This window comes from Misgurnus anguillicaudatus, chromosome 19 (genome assembly GCF_027580225.2).
Source record: "Misgurnus anguillicaudatus chromosome 19, ASM2758022v2, whole genome shotgun sequence".
Lineage (NCBI taxonomy): Eukaryota > Metazoa > Chordata > Actinopteri > Cypriniformes > Cobitidae > Misgurnus > Misgurnus anguillicaudatus.
Window position 1 is genome coordinate 43,969,566 of NC_073355.2, and position 16,502 is coordinate 43,986,067.

A 16,502-nucleotide genomic window follows, 5' to 3' on the forward strand; every position below is an offset into this window, starting at 1 on the left:
AAGAATGGTGTGAAAAGGGAAAAACATCCAGAATGCGGCAGTCCTGTGGGTTAAAACGCCTTGTTGATGCTAGAGGTCAGAGGAGAATGGGCCGACTGATTCAAGCTAATAGAAGAGCAACTTTGACTGAAATAACCACTCATTACAACCAAGGTATGCAGCAAAGCATTTGTGAATCCACAACACACACAACCTTGAGGTGGATGGGCTACAATAGCAGAAGACCCCACCGGTTACCACTCATCTCCACTGCAAATAGGAAAAAGAGGCAACAATTTGGACCAGCTTACCAAAAATGCACGGCCTACCTGAGCATTGTTTCTCGCCATGTCCATCCCTTTATGACCACCATGTACCCCTCCTCTGATGGCTACTTCCAGCAGGATAATGCACCATGTCACATAGCTCAAATAATTTCAAATTGGTTTCTTGAACATGACAATGAGTTCACCAAAATGGCCCCCACAGTCACCAGATCTCAACCCAATAGAGCATCTTTGTGATGTGGTGGAACGGGAGCTTCGTGCCCTTGATGTGCATCCCACAAATCTCCATCAACTGCAAGATGCTATTCTATTAATATGGGACAACATTTCTAAAGAATGCTTTCAACCTTGTTGAATCAATGCTATGTAGAATTAAGGCAGTTCTGAAGGCGAAAGGGGGCCAAACACAGTATTAGTATGGTGTTTCTAATAACCCATTAGGTGAGTGTATATATATATATATATATATATATATATATATATATATATAACAACTCCACTTCCATTGCTAAAATGCGTGCGCAGGCTATTTGACCACGTGGGATGTAAAAGGATTCATTATTCAGGAGATCCTAAAAAGTTACACATTGCACCTTTAATGAAAATAAATGAAACACAAGCTATTACTGCACATTTTTAAAGATGTGATCATATAAATTCCACAAACATCTTAATTAAGGCTAAATAGGAACCTCTATGGAAGCGGAGCCCATCATGCGGATTATCTGGTTTGCCCTGTCAACCATTTCGTTAAACTTTGGATCCTCATATTCGAACCGTTTTCCATAAACAATAGCTGAGATGATGTTAGAAACGGCATAATTTACTGGCTGGATTGTATTAAAAGGATTTCCTGCAAGAGATACAGAAACAAAGATCAGATTTTGTTAAACATCAGCACTCAAATTGGCATTTATGAACTGTACACTGTAGTTGATATACCTTGGAAGGTCTCAAAAACTTCCCGCAGATATCGCGTCTCCTGAATAATTATCTCTTCGCTCAGTTTCTTTCCCATCCCAAAGTCTCGAAGAGTTGAGAGAGCAAATCTTCTCAGGGTTTTCCACTTATCACCATTTGTAAAGATGATTCCTGCAGGAAAAAGTGCCTCTATTAGTTTGTGACATTTGACATTTTCATACATTTTGTTGATATGTAATCTTTTACTCTGTAATAGCTTTTATAAGAGTTAAACTTACATACAACCAAGTTTAACAAATTATACTGATTCAATCCTTCTTTAAAGCTTTGTTTAGCTTGTCTAATTTGTTTCCAAAAGCTAATCCATACTTTAATCCCTCTATCTTTAGTATGTATTGGCTGCGACTGAAAGCTTAGGCCACTGACTTGTTGCCTCATGAGGCAATAGGTGTGTTTGAGTTCATTTGGCGCTGCGCAGACCAAACGGCGAGGTTTGCCGGTTGCAGTCAAGGGAGGAGTTGAAGATGAGGCCGACAAATCGAACACCTGCTGCTTGTCTTAGTGACATGTGCACCATGTTTCCTTTTTGAATTGCGAATGAAGTGAATTTGTCAGGATCCTGTCAGGATCTTGTCTTGTATTACATTTAGTTCATTTTGACAGGGTTCTGACAGTACCATGCTTTATGTGGGAGATGCGTGGTTTTAGTATTGGTTTATTCTGGCCACGCATTCCCCGGGTCTCGTCACTTTTTCCCCGATCCCTTACATGTAATGATTTCCAGGTGCATGTAATTGATTTTGTCCCTATTTAAAGTCCTTGTGTTTGATGTTCTTTACACGTGCGTATTGTTTCTTCCCTGTTCCAGTCCTGTGTTCTTGTTAGTTTATATCAAAGAGTATTTTCATGCCTAGTGTTATCTTGTCTTGTTATTTGTGCCGTTTAGTGTTATATATATATTTTGTCTAATTTAGTGTCAGTTTAGTGTCTTGTTCATCTTGTTCTCTTTTGCCCCCTCGTGGGTTTTTGTTTTTCTGTTTTGTGTTAAATAAATTATCTGTATATTCATCTGTGGTCTGCGTCTGGGGTTCATCCGATACCAAAACCTCACAGAAAGCACGTGTCAATACAGAACCCAGCGGACCAGGATGATTATTTCACCAGGCGTCCAAAGGAGCCAGCAAGCTCACCAGCTTTTCAGCCTCTGACAGGAGGAGGCTGCTGTATGATCCTTCGCCCTTGTGTTCCACGTGGCAGCTGGAGACTCCGGGTTCGATGAGGCAGAATTATAGACTATCATCAACCGCTGCCTCAACGAACCTCTCACTCCCTCGGAAATGAGGATGTTCAGACCCCTGGGCTTTGTGGATAAGCTCCAGTACACGATGCACCGAGAGGAGTCCAGGGGTCCCACCAGAGTCACTCAACCTGTCCTGCTGTCATCCATCCCGTAGAGTCTAGCCTTGGGAGTATTAGCTTTTGGCAACCCGAGTCTTCCCTCTTCGTCCCCAGAGAGCTCCCCCCACCAGTGTCGCTTCGTGGGAAGCGTGAGAGGAGGATCTCCTGGGAGTCGACGTCTGGGGGGTCCTCCTCAGAGTCTGTCTTTCCCGCCACAGTGCCTCTTCTCCCTTCGGCACTCTCTGCCCCATGACCTAGGAGAAAGAAGAGGAAGAAGGGAGCTTCCTGTTCACCATCTTCTCCTGGGCCCGCACCGACTCCTCAGATAGCTGAAACCCCTGTCTCTGTGCCAAAGCTCTTGCTGCCAGCGCAGCTGCCGCAGCCAACAGATCTAGCACAGCCCGCGCAGCCACAGCCGCCTGCGCAGCCCGCGCATCTCCAGCCAGCTGCAACCTTCCCCGTCTCGACTCTCCGGCTGTCCGCAGTGCCCCCTTTGTTGGTCCCTGTTCCCCTTCAACCCTCTAATCCTGTTCCCTTCTGTTCTGCCACTGAGTTATTTCCCCCAAGAACCCATGTCAAGCCTCCCAGGTCCTCCACAAGACCTCCACGGACTCCCACTGCTTCACCTAGGACTCCTTACCACCCCGGACCACCACCTAAACTCTTTTGTTCCCCCACCCCCCTCCCTTGTTTGTTATTTTTTTGTCCCACCCCAATCCTGATCTTGTTCTTGCCTGTTTGCCCCTGTTAGTGTTTGTAATGTTCTCATGGTTCTTGTCTTGTATACAGTCTGTTATGTCTCGTGTTTAGTGTTCCCCCTGAGGAGCGTCTGGTAGCCGCTCCTTAAGGGGCAGTACTGTCAGGATCCTGTCAGGATCTTGTCTTGTATTACATCTAGTTCATTGTGACAGGGTTCTGACAGTACCATGTTTTATGTGGGAGATGCATGGTTTTAGTATTGTTTTTTTCTGGACACGTATTTCCCGGGTCTCGTCACATTTTACCTGATCCCTTACTTGTAATGATTTCCAGGTGTATGTAATTTATTTTGTCCCTATTTACAGTCCTTGTGTTTGATGTTCTTTACACATGTGTTTTGTTTCTTCCCTGTTCCAGTCCTGTGTTCTTGTAAATATCAAAGAGTATGTTTGTGCCTAGTGTTATCTTGTCTTGTTATTTATGCAGTTTAGTGTTATATATTGTCTAATTCAGTGTCAGTTTAGTGTCTTATTCATCTTGTTCTCTTTTGCTCCCTCGTGGGTTTTTGTTTTTCTGTTTTGTGTTAAATAAATTATCTATATATTCATCTGTGATCTGTGTCTGGGTTCATCCGATACCAAAACCTTACAGAATTAGATGATGAATTTGTCAAAAAACAAACCTTTTAATAAACATTGCAACCAGAACCCTTTAAATTGAATATATTAATAGTAATATTCATTGTAGCAGCAAAATGGCATAGTTTTGGTCTAAACTCATCCAGGTGGATCGTAAGTTACAGTCTGCCACATTCTTGATGAGCGATTGTTCTCGCTGGCATGCTAGCAGACTAAGGAAAGGGCCAGCCCCTTCAAACTCAACCCGGTACCTACGGGCAAGGGAGCCTAGTGAGAAAGCGCCAGCACACTGAAGCCAGCACCCCCGTCAGGGAGGCCCCACAACCATCTTTCCCAGCATTGGGGTGTCAAAACCTCCAGCAACTGCTTGACGTTAATCAGGTTGGCCAAGCTGTGCCACAGCCGATGGCATTGGAGAGACGACCAGTTCAAGCAAGGGTTCGTCCAGCATATCTAAAATACTTTATGACAGACTATCACGTATAGGTGTTTAGCCATTTCTCCTCAACTATAGTTTAAGTTGAAACACAATTTTTGTGAATTGTGTGACGTTAGATCCAGGAAGGTGTATTAAGGGCGGGGTTTTCTGAAGCGCTGTCGCGCTATTGGTCTGACAATGCAAACGCGTCTTGATTTTGGTTAAGAAGCTGGAGGATGGAGGCTATTGGCTCCCTGAGGCACGTTTAAAACCCTGGCTCGCACAGGCCCGATAGTGCAAAAGCGGCTATTGTCTCAGGAATCTCAGGAGACAGGAAGTAAACCTAACATTGGATTCAGACGTGCCTTGATACCTTTATGCATTGGAATTATATAACATTGAAACATTTTTTCTCAAATTACAGAGCAACAGAAAACAAACAAATAGAAATAAATTAAAATAATTTGTTTAACTGATAGTCAACAGTAAAACGGTTGAAGTGATGTCTTACCGTGTACTTTATTGATGTCTTGGAATATGGGTGTTATGTCTCTTTCCCCAAATTCGTCAGCCTGGTTCACTAGTGCTTGTTTAACCGTCTTGTATCCGGCCAAAACCACAATCTTTTTGGGTCCAAGATGAACTTTGAATACTGACCCATATTTCTTGGATAACTGAACCGGTAAAAAAGAGCAAGGAAAAAGTTTAAATGTTAAGGGACATGCATCTATACTCCAAACCTGTCTGACATTATAACATTACAAATTAAAAGCGCTGATAAAAAATATTTTGTTGGGAAAAAACAAAACGTACATTTTCAGACATAGTCCATATCAATGTGTAAAAGTCTTCAACATGTGCTCTAGTTTTTTTATTAGTATTACTAGTATTAGCTCACCCTTCATTCCACCCTGTAACAAAATTAGGAATTCAGACTTATTGGGTTCGGCCGAATACCAAATCCACTGTTTAAGATTCGGCCGAATCCGAAACCGAATACCGAATCCTACTCACATCCTTATTCCATTACAGGGCTCGCAAAATTTCTAAACCCCTGGTAGCCCTTTGGGCAGGCACTCTTGTTTTTGGTAGCCTGAAATGAATGCAAGTAGCCCGAATAAAAAATACATTTGTTTTAATGTAGAATATTGAGACATCTATCAAAACACAAACATACAATTACAATCATCAGTACAAATATTTTCTTCTAACCGAAATGAAATATCAATAAACTTCAGATTCTGAAACTGAAATATTAACTTAAGTCACAGAAAAGAAAATGCCACTTGATTTTGATTCTATGTTTAATCTGCTATTCTTGTTCATCTCCACGTCAGCACCTGATGTGTGTAATCAACGGCCGCGTGACATTGACCAGCGCACTCAAGCTTAGGGTTCGGTTCGGTGGAAAAAAAAAAATCTACATACGAACCCGAACCCCATGAAAAAGCCCAGTATTCGGCCGAATCCGAATCCTGAATTCGGTGCATCCCTCAACAAAATCAAACGAAGCAAAACACTTTGTACCCGTTCAAACATGATCCCGGTTACACAGGTATAAATCAAGTTACACAGGTATACAGGTGTTGCTTAAAACAATGTCATGTGAAATTATTTAGAGAATGTTTGTTTATTTATCTTCTAAGCATTCATTCAATGTATTGTTTGTCAGACAGCCCCATTTAGAGGATCTGCACAGGACACATATCACCTATTCAGACTGGTTATGGGCATCTGATTTGTATTCTTTTGTCCTTATTATAATTATCCTGTGAAAAATACAAAAGAAGCAAAACACTTTGTACCCTTTCAAATGATCCCGTTACACAGGTGTAATTCAGGTTACCCAGGTATACAGGTGTTGCTTCAAACAATGTCATGTGAATTTATTTAGAGAATGTTTGTTTAATCATCTTCTAAGCATTCATTCAATGTATTGTTTGTCAGACAGACAGACCCATTTAGAGGATCTGCACAGGGCACACATTATCACCTATTCAGACTGGTTATGGGCATCTAATTTGCATTCTTTTGTCTTTATTATAATTACTCACAAATTTCTATGCAGCGTTTTAATTCATATTTTCTTTCATCAAAACATCTCACTTCACCTATACTTTGACTTTGTTTCAAATGCCTTTCTTCCAAAAAGAAACATACAGGTAAATATTCCTAAAAACATCTCTCTCATATCCCAATAGCATCGTGACAACAGGTGTAAAGAAGAGCTATTATTTAAGCCTAACACACCATCAAAACATGACAAATAAAGGGATTAAAACCAAACTCACTTCATAATCACATTTAAATATAAAAGGCAAATAGTTAGGTCATGTTTTAACTTCACGATACATACACTCACCTAAAGGATTATTAGGAAAACCTGTTCTTATTATTGCAATTATCTAATAAAACAATCACATGGCAGTTGCTTCAATGCATTAAGGGGTGTGGTCCTGGTCAAGACAATCTCCTGAACTACAAACTGAATGTCAGAATGGGAAAGAAAGGTGATTTAAGCAATTTTGAGCAGGGCATGGTTGTTGGTGCCAGACGGGCCAGTTTTTCGAAATCTGCTCAGTTACTGGGAGTTTCACGCACAACCATTTCTAGGGTTTACAAAGAATGGTGTGAAAAGGGAAAAACATCCAGTATGGGGCAGTCCTGTGGGCGAAAATGTCTTGTTGATACTAAAGGGTCAGAGGAGAATGGGCCGACTGATTCAAGCTGATAGAAGAGCAACTTTGACTGAAATAACCACTCGTTACAACCGAGGTATGCAGCAAAGCATTTGTGAAGCCACAACACACACAACCTTCAGGCGGATTGGGTACAGCAGCAGAAGACCCCACCGGGTACCACTCATCTCCACTGCAAATAAGAAAAGAGGCTACAATTTGCACAAGCTTACCAAAATAGGACAGTTGAACACTGAAAAAAAATGTGGCCTGGTCTGATGAGTCTCGATTTCTGTTGAGACATTCAGATGGTAGAGTCATAATTTGGCGTAAACAGAATGAGAACATGGATCCATCATGCCTTGTTACCACTGTGCAGGCTGGTGGTGTTGGTGTAATGGTGAGGAAGATGTTTTCTTGGCACACTTTAGGCCCCTTAGTGCCAATAGGCATGGTTTAAATGCCACGGCCTACCTGAGCATTGTTTCTGACCATGTCCATCCCTTTATGACCACCATGTACCCATCCTCTGATTTCTACTTCCAGCAGAATAATGCACCATGTCACAAAGCTCGAATAATTAGGGCCCGAGCACCGAGGAGCAGGCCAGAATGGCCTGCACCGAAAGGTGCGAAGCCCTATTGTTTTTGCTCGGATTATTATTTTTATTATTTTTTTTATTTTTTTTTTTATTATTTTTTTCAACACTTTTGGGCATTTTGGGGGCCTTAACATACTCGAAAACTCTTGAAATTTGGCACAGACATCAGAGTCGTCCGTGATCGCCGAAAGCCAAAGGCTGGAACACGGGCATGGCACGGGGGCTCTGTAGCGCCCCCTGTAATGCAAAAACACACAGGAGTGCGCAGATCGGGCAAACATGTACGCACATGTACGAAAGTTGGTACACATATAGACCTCATCGACCCGAACAACTTTCGCACTCTAACCTATTAGCTCCGCCCAACAGGAAGTCGGCCATTTTGGATTGTTTAAAAAATCCATGCAGTGAACTTTTGAATACTCCTTCGAGGGAATACATGGGATTGACACCAAACATGGTGATCATGATGTCGAGACATTGTACTTGCTAAATTGCGAAGGGATTTTTGATATCTCGAACGGTTCTGACATGGCAAGGCGACAAAGTTGTGGCGAAATCAGAGAAACAGGAAACGTCTAATATCTAAGGCAAAAAATGTCTTATAGTGATGACACGCGGGGTGTTTGTTCGTCTGAAGATTCCGATCGCATCGATGTGCCTATTGTAAGTCTCGGGTATAGCGCCACCACCAGGCGCCAGGAAGTGTGTCAGTCACAAATCTTGATTTTTTTGACAGTTCTATCTGATGTTCTTTTAAATACTCCTTCTAGGATATTCATGCGATTGACACCAAAAGTGGTCAACATGATGCCGAGACATTGTAGATGATAAATTGCGAAGGGATTTTTGATATCTCGAATGTTGTTCCTATGGCCACGCGACAAATTTTACTTTCATTTTAAAGGCTTATTTAAGCATTACAGTTGCATGCGATGTTCTTTTAAATACTCCTTCTAGGTAAATAATGTTATTGACACCAGAAGTGGTCAACATGATGCTGAGACATTGTAGATGCTAAATTGTGAAGGGATTTTTGATATCTCCAACACTGTTCCCATGGCAACGTGTCAAGCTTTACTTTCATTTTTACACATATTTAAGACTGACAGTTACATGCTGTGAACTTTTGAATACTCCTCGTATGGGATTCATGCGATTGACACCAAAAGTGGTCAACATGATGCTGAGACATTGTAGATGCTAAATTGCGAAGGAATTTTTGACACCTCGAACGCTGTTCCCATGCCAACACGTCAAACTTTACTTTTATTTCAGGCATATTTAAGGCTCTTTGCGTGCTTAGATTAAATTTAAATTTGCCACACACATCAGAGTTGTCGGTTTTTAAGTGTTGACAAAAAGTCAGATAAAGGCGTGTCTATTTAGTGTCTCACTAGCGCCCCCGTTTGTCTAAAATGTGGGGTTTCTTTTACCTACAGTACCTAGATGGATCAGTAGCAACATGAAATAGTCCACTGATATTAACCCACTTGATGCACATGCCCACCGTGCATCGTTTTCTCGGAGGCACCGTGTAGCGGTAAAAAAACGTGCGAGGGCCCGCCATCGCTGCTTGCAGCTATATTTTCAAATTGGTTTCTTGAACATGACAATGAGTTCACTGTACTAAAATGGCCCCCACAGTCCCCAGATCTTAACCCAAGAGAGCATCTTTGGGATGTGGTGGAACGGGAGCTTCATGCCCTGGATGTGCATCCCACAAATCTCCATCAACTGATGCTATCCTATCAATATGGGCCAACATTTCTAAAGAATGCTTTCAGCACCTTGTTAAGTCAATGCCACGTAGAATTAAGGCAGTTCTGAAGGAGAAAGGGGGTCAAACACAGTATTAGTATGGTGTTCCTAATAATCATTTTGGTGAGTGTATATGTCTGTTGCTAAAGTTGTTATCACTACCTGCTTTTCAAACTGTTTAAGGCAGTTATGTAATGCTAACTTAGAAATAACCTATAATGTTACCTCAATAACACAATATTAAATAAGTAAATATTAATAAACTTAAATTTATCATCCATACTTTGAGTTGTTGCATTCCCACATGTCAATGGCAATTTTCCAGTGTAATGCCTGAAATGGAAGTCAAGCCCCGCAGCTTTGCTGAAAAGTGGAAGTTGAGTGACTTATGCTGCATTTACACCAACCGTGGTAGAGGCGTGAAGTGCGAGTGATTTCAATGTTAAGTCAATGTGAAAGCACGTTGACGCACGGAAGAGGTGTTCGGCGCGGCGCAGAAGACACAGTTCCGCCTCTTTCGCCTTAATTAAGTTAAATAATATTTTTCTTAGAGTCTTACTATTACTTTGTAAAAAAAATGTAAAATGTTTGGACAGATCTTGTTGCTTTTGACCAGCAGGTGTCTCCATTTATACAAATATTTTTGTGTGTGGATTTATACAAATATTTTTGTTTGTTTGTTTGTTTTTGTTTTGTTTTCACACTCCATCCCAGTAGGTGGAGGAAATGCACCAAAAGCTGGTTTGCCAACCGCCATTAAACATAAAAAAGAAGAAGACCTTTAGCCCCCTCAGTGGCTCCTATCACTGTGTTTAGAATAAAATGTATTAAATTTTACTCCTCTCTGCAAAAAAATTTAAGTAAACATATAAAAATGAATCAATATTTCTCCAAATATCCACACCCCCGCTGGACCAGCATGGGAATTATGCTGGTCTATGCTTGTTTGATACTGGCATGGCCGGATTACCATATGGGCAAATGGGGCAGTTGCCCCGGGGCCTCCGGCCACCAGGGGGCCCCCGACGACATGTCATGTAACGTGCATTTTTTACTTTTTTTTTTTTTTTGCACTACGACATCAAATACAAAACACATTTTGTACAAAAAACTTATTTTGATGTAATGTGCATTTATGCCACTAAAATAAATTAAAATGTGCAAGTCAACAATCCAATGTTTACACACTCACTGTATAAGCGTGACAAATTGACCAATTAAATAGTGTGAATATTTTCTACCAGAAGACATGCCCTTTACGATTGGTACAATGGTATGGGAGGGCGGGTTTAATGTCAATTCGTGACAAAATTAAGAAAAAAAACGTAGCTAGACCGTAAAACCAGAAAACATAATGGATCGACGCATTCCTACCGGAAACATTAAACGAAAGCAAAAAAAAGGAGAAAGAAGCGAGAGGAGCAGCACTTTTACAAAGTGTGCCTTCTATCGACAGCTTTATTAAAAAGGAGGTTGCTAGTTGCTCGTTAGAGAAGGCACCTGTTACTAATGTTAGCAATGGGGCTGATTGTGAGACCACCCCGTTTGCGAGCCCGAGCCGCCCAGGAGTCTCTTGCCACCACCTGAAGCAAGCAGTGCTACATGTGACACGGTCCCAGAGGTTAGTGCCAACAGCTCAACATAACCTGTGGAAATATAAATGACCCGTCATTGTGGGGTATAAAAGACGAGCGACTTCTGACAGTGTGTTTTTTTGCACTAAGACCAGGGGCTTCGCTAGACCCCTTTTACTGGGGCAGTTAACTAGTGCAATCCTTTGCAAAGATAATCGCGGCAAAAACGGGTCTATATGCAATGTAGTTACCCAATAAAGCGACGTCGAACCAGTCGCATTGTCGCGTGCACGCACATATCCATGTCCACGCGCGTCTTTGCGTTCATCCACGCACAACCGCATTCAAAAGGTGACGTCACGCGAGTGAGTTTGCTTATGAAAACATGACGAGAGTAAAGTAATTTTTTAATTAATAATGATAATCATTTTGATTACTCGATCATTACTAGCTTCTGTAGATGTACATCAGAAATGTTTTGTGCAAAGCAGGGAAAGGGAAGAAGAAAGGAGACATTATGAGTTTAAGGGAGGCAAGACAAACTACATCCTCACCCTGTCAGGTCTCAAACATTAGAGGAAAAATCTCAGGAAAACCTCTTGTCAAGTCTATAGAATTGCATTTTTGCTGAGAAAATCAACACATGTATGTGTTATACTGTTCTGTATTTTCAAATGAATTTAATATTTAGTTTACTAATATTTAACTCTAGGACACTAACTTACATAACAGTTAGCAGTAACTATGACTGAGATTATTTAGTATAGCAGTCATAAAATGATAAAATTGCTGTCATTGTATAATGTAGAAAATATTTCTCTGCTGTCATTATTTCCAAACATGCTCTGCCATTTATGCCTCCAAACATGTTAATAATGTCAGGTATGATGAAGATTACACTTGTATATCTTTCGCAGTAACTGTTGCACTGTAGAATAGTGGGTTAAGCAAAAGATATTGTATAGAAGTGTTGCACACTTCTTGCACACAGCAGGCTTTCAAAAAAAGTCAGCAAAAAATGGGGGTCCTGTGCACCAGTAGAGCTTTATGTCTAGCAACGCCCCTGCCTAAGACTTTTTTGACTCGTTTTCGCAAATGGCAAGAATAAAAAACGAACTCCGAACAAGTACATTCTAAGGCATAGAATCATACTGTGTATTCCTTTTATATTGTATATTAAAATTAATTTAATACCTAATTACATAATTATTGTGCACTTTTACTTTTCTGGAGTAAAAGTACGAAAGTACTTTTTACTTAAGTAAAAGTAAAAAAACCTAGATGTTTAATGTACTTAAAGATTAAATATAAACCAATAACTTGAAATTATGGAATGTAGTGGAGTAAAAATTAAGATAATATGCTTAGGAATGTATGTTTTCAAAGAAAAACACTGATAAAATACGAATACTTAAAGTATTTTTACTTTCTATATAAAAGTAAATTAAGTAGCCTAGTGTCCGCCTCTGGAGTTGATAGGAAGAGGGGTGGGAGGGGGCCATGATGTCTTTGTGCCCAGGGGCCCAGAATTTGTTAATCCGGCCCTGGATACTGGTTTAGCTGGTGGTCACCAGCTGGTTCTGTGCTGGTTTAGCTGGTGCTGATGCTGGTTTAGCTGGTGTTCACTAGCAAACCAGCACCAAAACACAACATATTCTGGTCTTGATGGTATGCTGTTTTTTTTCAGCAGGGAGGTTAACAAACATGCTTGTTAAAACTTGTAAGACGTAAGTGAAAGCTTTTAATGTATTGCTATTAGTTGCAATAAAAATCCCTAAAGGCACAACTGATGTACACACCCATTCTACTGCGATTGTAATTGGAAACATCTTTAAAATGAATAAAAATATAAAATCCTACTCACATTCCAGAGGCTCACATGAAGTTGTTTAAGGTCCAGAATGTGCAGGTTTCCCACAAGTGGCAGTGGTTTGGGTCCTGGAGGTTCTTGGTCATCTTCTGGAGACTTGAAGCAGAAATAAATAACCAAAAGCAGCAAAAGAGCAGCGAGTAAAGCTCCTGTGCTGGAGACATTCAGGAGAAGTGTTTCCACTAAAGCCATAGTAAAAGAGATTAACACACAGCTGTAGTGAGTCTTCAGACTGAACTGATAAGAATTTATGCCAGGAAATTATTTGGTCTAAAACATGGAGGAGGAGCCAGAAAAGACTTGCAACACAAACTCAAAAGCAGTATACTGTCAGTTGGTCCACAGTGGCCACAAAAGTATTTGGATCAGAATAAAACTTATGCATTATGGTTTAAAGTATTATTTTAATCAAGCAACATAGGCAAAAATTGTCAGGGATTTGCAGGAGAAAACCCAAATGCAGACAATGTCAGAGGTGAACTGAAAACACTTTATTAACAGACACAAAACAAAGGCCCACGTGGGGGCAAACAGTATAGACAGACACAAAACACTAGACTAGAATTGACAATAAAACTCTAATAGATACTTGACTGGAATACATACTAGATCACACGGACAATACAAAATGAACCTGCACAGGACTAAGGACACAATCACATTAAATAAGGAATCCAAACAAGATAACGAGGAGGGAACAGGTGATGGGAATAAGTAATAATTAACAATAAGCAGGAGAACGAGGGGGCGGGCACAAGAGACAAGACACCGGAGGCACATGACCTCCACATAAAGCCTGGGACTGCCAGAACCCTGCCACCACAATCAAATACAAATACAACACAAGACTCCTAGGCAGGATCCTGACAGTACCCCTCCCTCAAGGGACGCCACCTGGCGTCCCAAAAGGGAACACACAAGACAAGAAAAACATGACAGATAATAGCAGGACTAGACTATGAACACATCAAAATATAAGATAATCAAAGTAGGTGCTGGAAAAAACAAGATAAAACAATACAAAACATGAGTCCATGGCATTTACCAAACAAAACAGTCCAAGGGGGCTTGGGAGTGGTAGCTGCAGCTGATGCACAGACAGCAGTGGCTGCAGTTGATACGTGGGCTCGGTGGGAGGCGTGGACTGCGCGGACTCGGTGGGAGGCGTGGACTGCGCGGACTCGGTGGGCGGCGCGGACTGCGCGGGCTCAACCATCCCGTAGGCCAAGGCAAACTGAACAGCGGCCAGTTCAAGGATCGGACCGGACAAGGCAGCCAACCCCTCAAGGTCCAGATTGGACTCAACAGCGGCCTTCCAAAGATCGGCAAAGAGCCTCACTCGGACCTGCACGGTCAGCCAATCCGAGACAGGGTGCACCGCGACGGGCAGCAGGACAAAAACTGCAGCTGACCCGACACCGAAAACCCAAATGCAGACGATGTCAGAGGTGAACTGAAAACACTTTATTAACAGACACAAAACAAAGGCCCACGTGGGGGCAAATAGTATAGACAGACACAAAACACTAGACTAGACTTGACAATAAAACTCTACTAGATACTTGACTGGAATACATACGACTAGATCACACGGACAATACAAAATGAACGTGCACAGAACTAAGGACACAATCAAGGAATCCAAACAAGATAACGAGGAGGGAACAGGTGATGGGAATAAGTCATAATTAACAATAAGCAGGAGAATGAGGGGGCAGGGACAAGAGACAAGACACTGGAGGCACATGACACAATAAACAAACATGAGCCTCCACATAAAGCCTGGGACTGCCAGAACCCTGCCACCACCACCAAATACAAATACAAAACAAGACTCCTAGGCAGGATCCTGACAAATATGATGTTTGTTGAGTTGACAAGGTTGTTTTCATATAAGAATTTGCGAAATATTTAATTGTGAAACAGTAATAGTTAATGATATGATAATGATATTCTTTGCATGGCAGGCTTATAATTACAATAGCAGGCTAGTGCACAATTCAGAATTTCAGAATTCATGAATTGGAATTTGAATTGAATTGACTTCGCCCTAAAGGAAGTTGAATTGGAAATGGAATGACAGAAAGTAAATTCATAGCAATTCAAAGAAATTCCACAGTCACAGAAATAATCTTAAATACATTCAGTGTTAGGAAAGTTACTTTGGAAAATTGTTTGGCAACCATTTAAAATACTTTGTTAAAGTAAAGCATTCCGAGAAATGAAGTCATAGTGTTACATAAAATTACAATTACAAAAAAATCAAACTTAATTATTTGTTATGTGACTAGAGTTTTTAACATCTGTACAAGTAGTTCAAACTAATATAATTTATAGAATATGTAATGCAATCATATCTGACATATTATAATTTTTAACACTTCACGTACTGTATAATAATATGAATTTCTTTGAATTTCTATTGAATAGCAATTCTGCTTCCTTTATTTCAATATTGAATTGTAATTCTAAACCCTGTTTTTAACATCAATTCAAATTCAATTCAAATTCAAGAATTGAATTGGAATTCAGGAGTCATTCTCAATTCAATTCTGAATTGTGCACAAACCTGCAAAACAGACACTGAGGAGGACATCTCCTCCCCAATAATCAGAAACTTGACATTTTTAATATACATACAAATCTCTGTACTTCATGTATCACAGCATCTATGTAATGCAAATCTTTCCTGTTGTCCACCACAGGCTGTCGTCCACCGATCACTCTGTTAATCTCCTCCTGTACCTTGGCTTTTGCCAGGAAAGCAAAGTTTACAAGCAGCGAGACCATATAGCATGAATTAATTCTGTACCCTGCAAGCAAGTCTATGATGGCCCATTATTGGCCCACTAAGGGCTCGTCTAGGGCCCCCAGCAGGCTGACAGTGCAGGGCCCCTGAGATTTTGTTCATCGGCAAAACGTTGGCCCCTTAGCGCTGGCCTTGCACAGGTAGCTTAGTCCCAGAAAGCCCTCACCAGGCCCACACAGGCCCTGCACAGGCAGCTCTCACTCTAAATTTTTAGGTAGCCCTAGACAAGTTAATTAGCAGCGATTAGCAAAATGTGGCACAGCAAGTTGGGTCGTGCAAGAATCGACAGCCGGATGATGTCAAAGTACCGCGAGAGTGATTGAACTTTGACGTCATCCGGCTATCGGTTCTTGCGGCACCACATGAGGTCGAACAAGCCTAGTCGCTACTTCCATTTCATGAAGACTTTAAAGTTGTCCAAATGAAGTCCTTATCAACACACATTACTAATAAAAAATACATTTGTTGATATATTTAAGATAGGAAATTTACTAAATATATATATTTTGCACCTTGTTCTCTTCAAGTATTCCCTGTGTCATTTCACTTTATTTATTATGACCCAACTTGTATACTTAAATGTTCTGATTTCTTTGTATGAATTCAATATTTGGCTTTATAGCTACATCTGGTGGAAATTTTGTGTCAATACTCCACCTAGAAATCATTTTACTGATAAAAATATTGATGTGTCAAATACTTATTTTCCCTGCTATATCTGAACCCAGGTATCACATTCACAGATCAATCATTAAATGCCCAAACACAGATACATATACAAAACATTCACACTACAAGTAAAATAAAAACCATTATCTTACATACTACATTTAATATGTTGACATGTTTAAAGAAGCATGTTAAACTTA

At 40.7% G+C, this 16,502-nt stretch overlaps 1 protein-coding gene across 2 annotated transcripts in view; it reads right to left on the minus strand.

The window, feature by feature from the left end:
- The window catches only part of LOC129436628 (cytochrome P450 2K1-like), a 63,967-nt gene extending 50,624 nt beyond the window's left edge, over positions 1 to 13,343 (minus strand). Inside the window, exons 1-4 of one of the 2 annotated variants that reach the window (XM_073857726.1) lie at positions 12,819 to 13,343; positions 4,852 to 5,014; positions 1,209 to 1,358; positions 959 to 1,119 (exon numbers count right to left, since the gene is read on the minus strand). In XM_073857726.1, the coding sequence (XP_073713827.1) occupies positions 959 to 1,119; positions 1,209 to 1,358; positions 4,852 to 5,014; positions 12,819 to 13,016 (672 nt within the window). In that variant the 5' untranslated portion in view covers positions 13,017 to 13,343. The remainder of the gene's footprint in view (positions 1 to 958; positions 1,120 to 1,208; positions 1,359 to 4,851; positions 5,015 to 12,818) is intronic. The other variant, XM_073857725.1, reaches the window with a different exon arrangement.
- Positions 13,344 to 16,502: the final 3,159 nt, after the last annotated feature.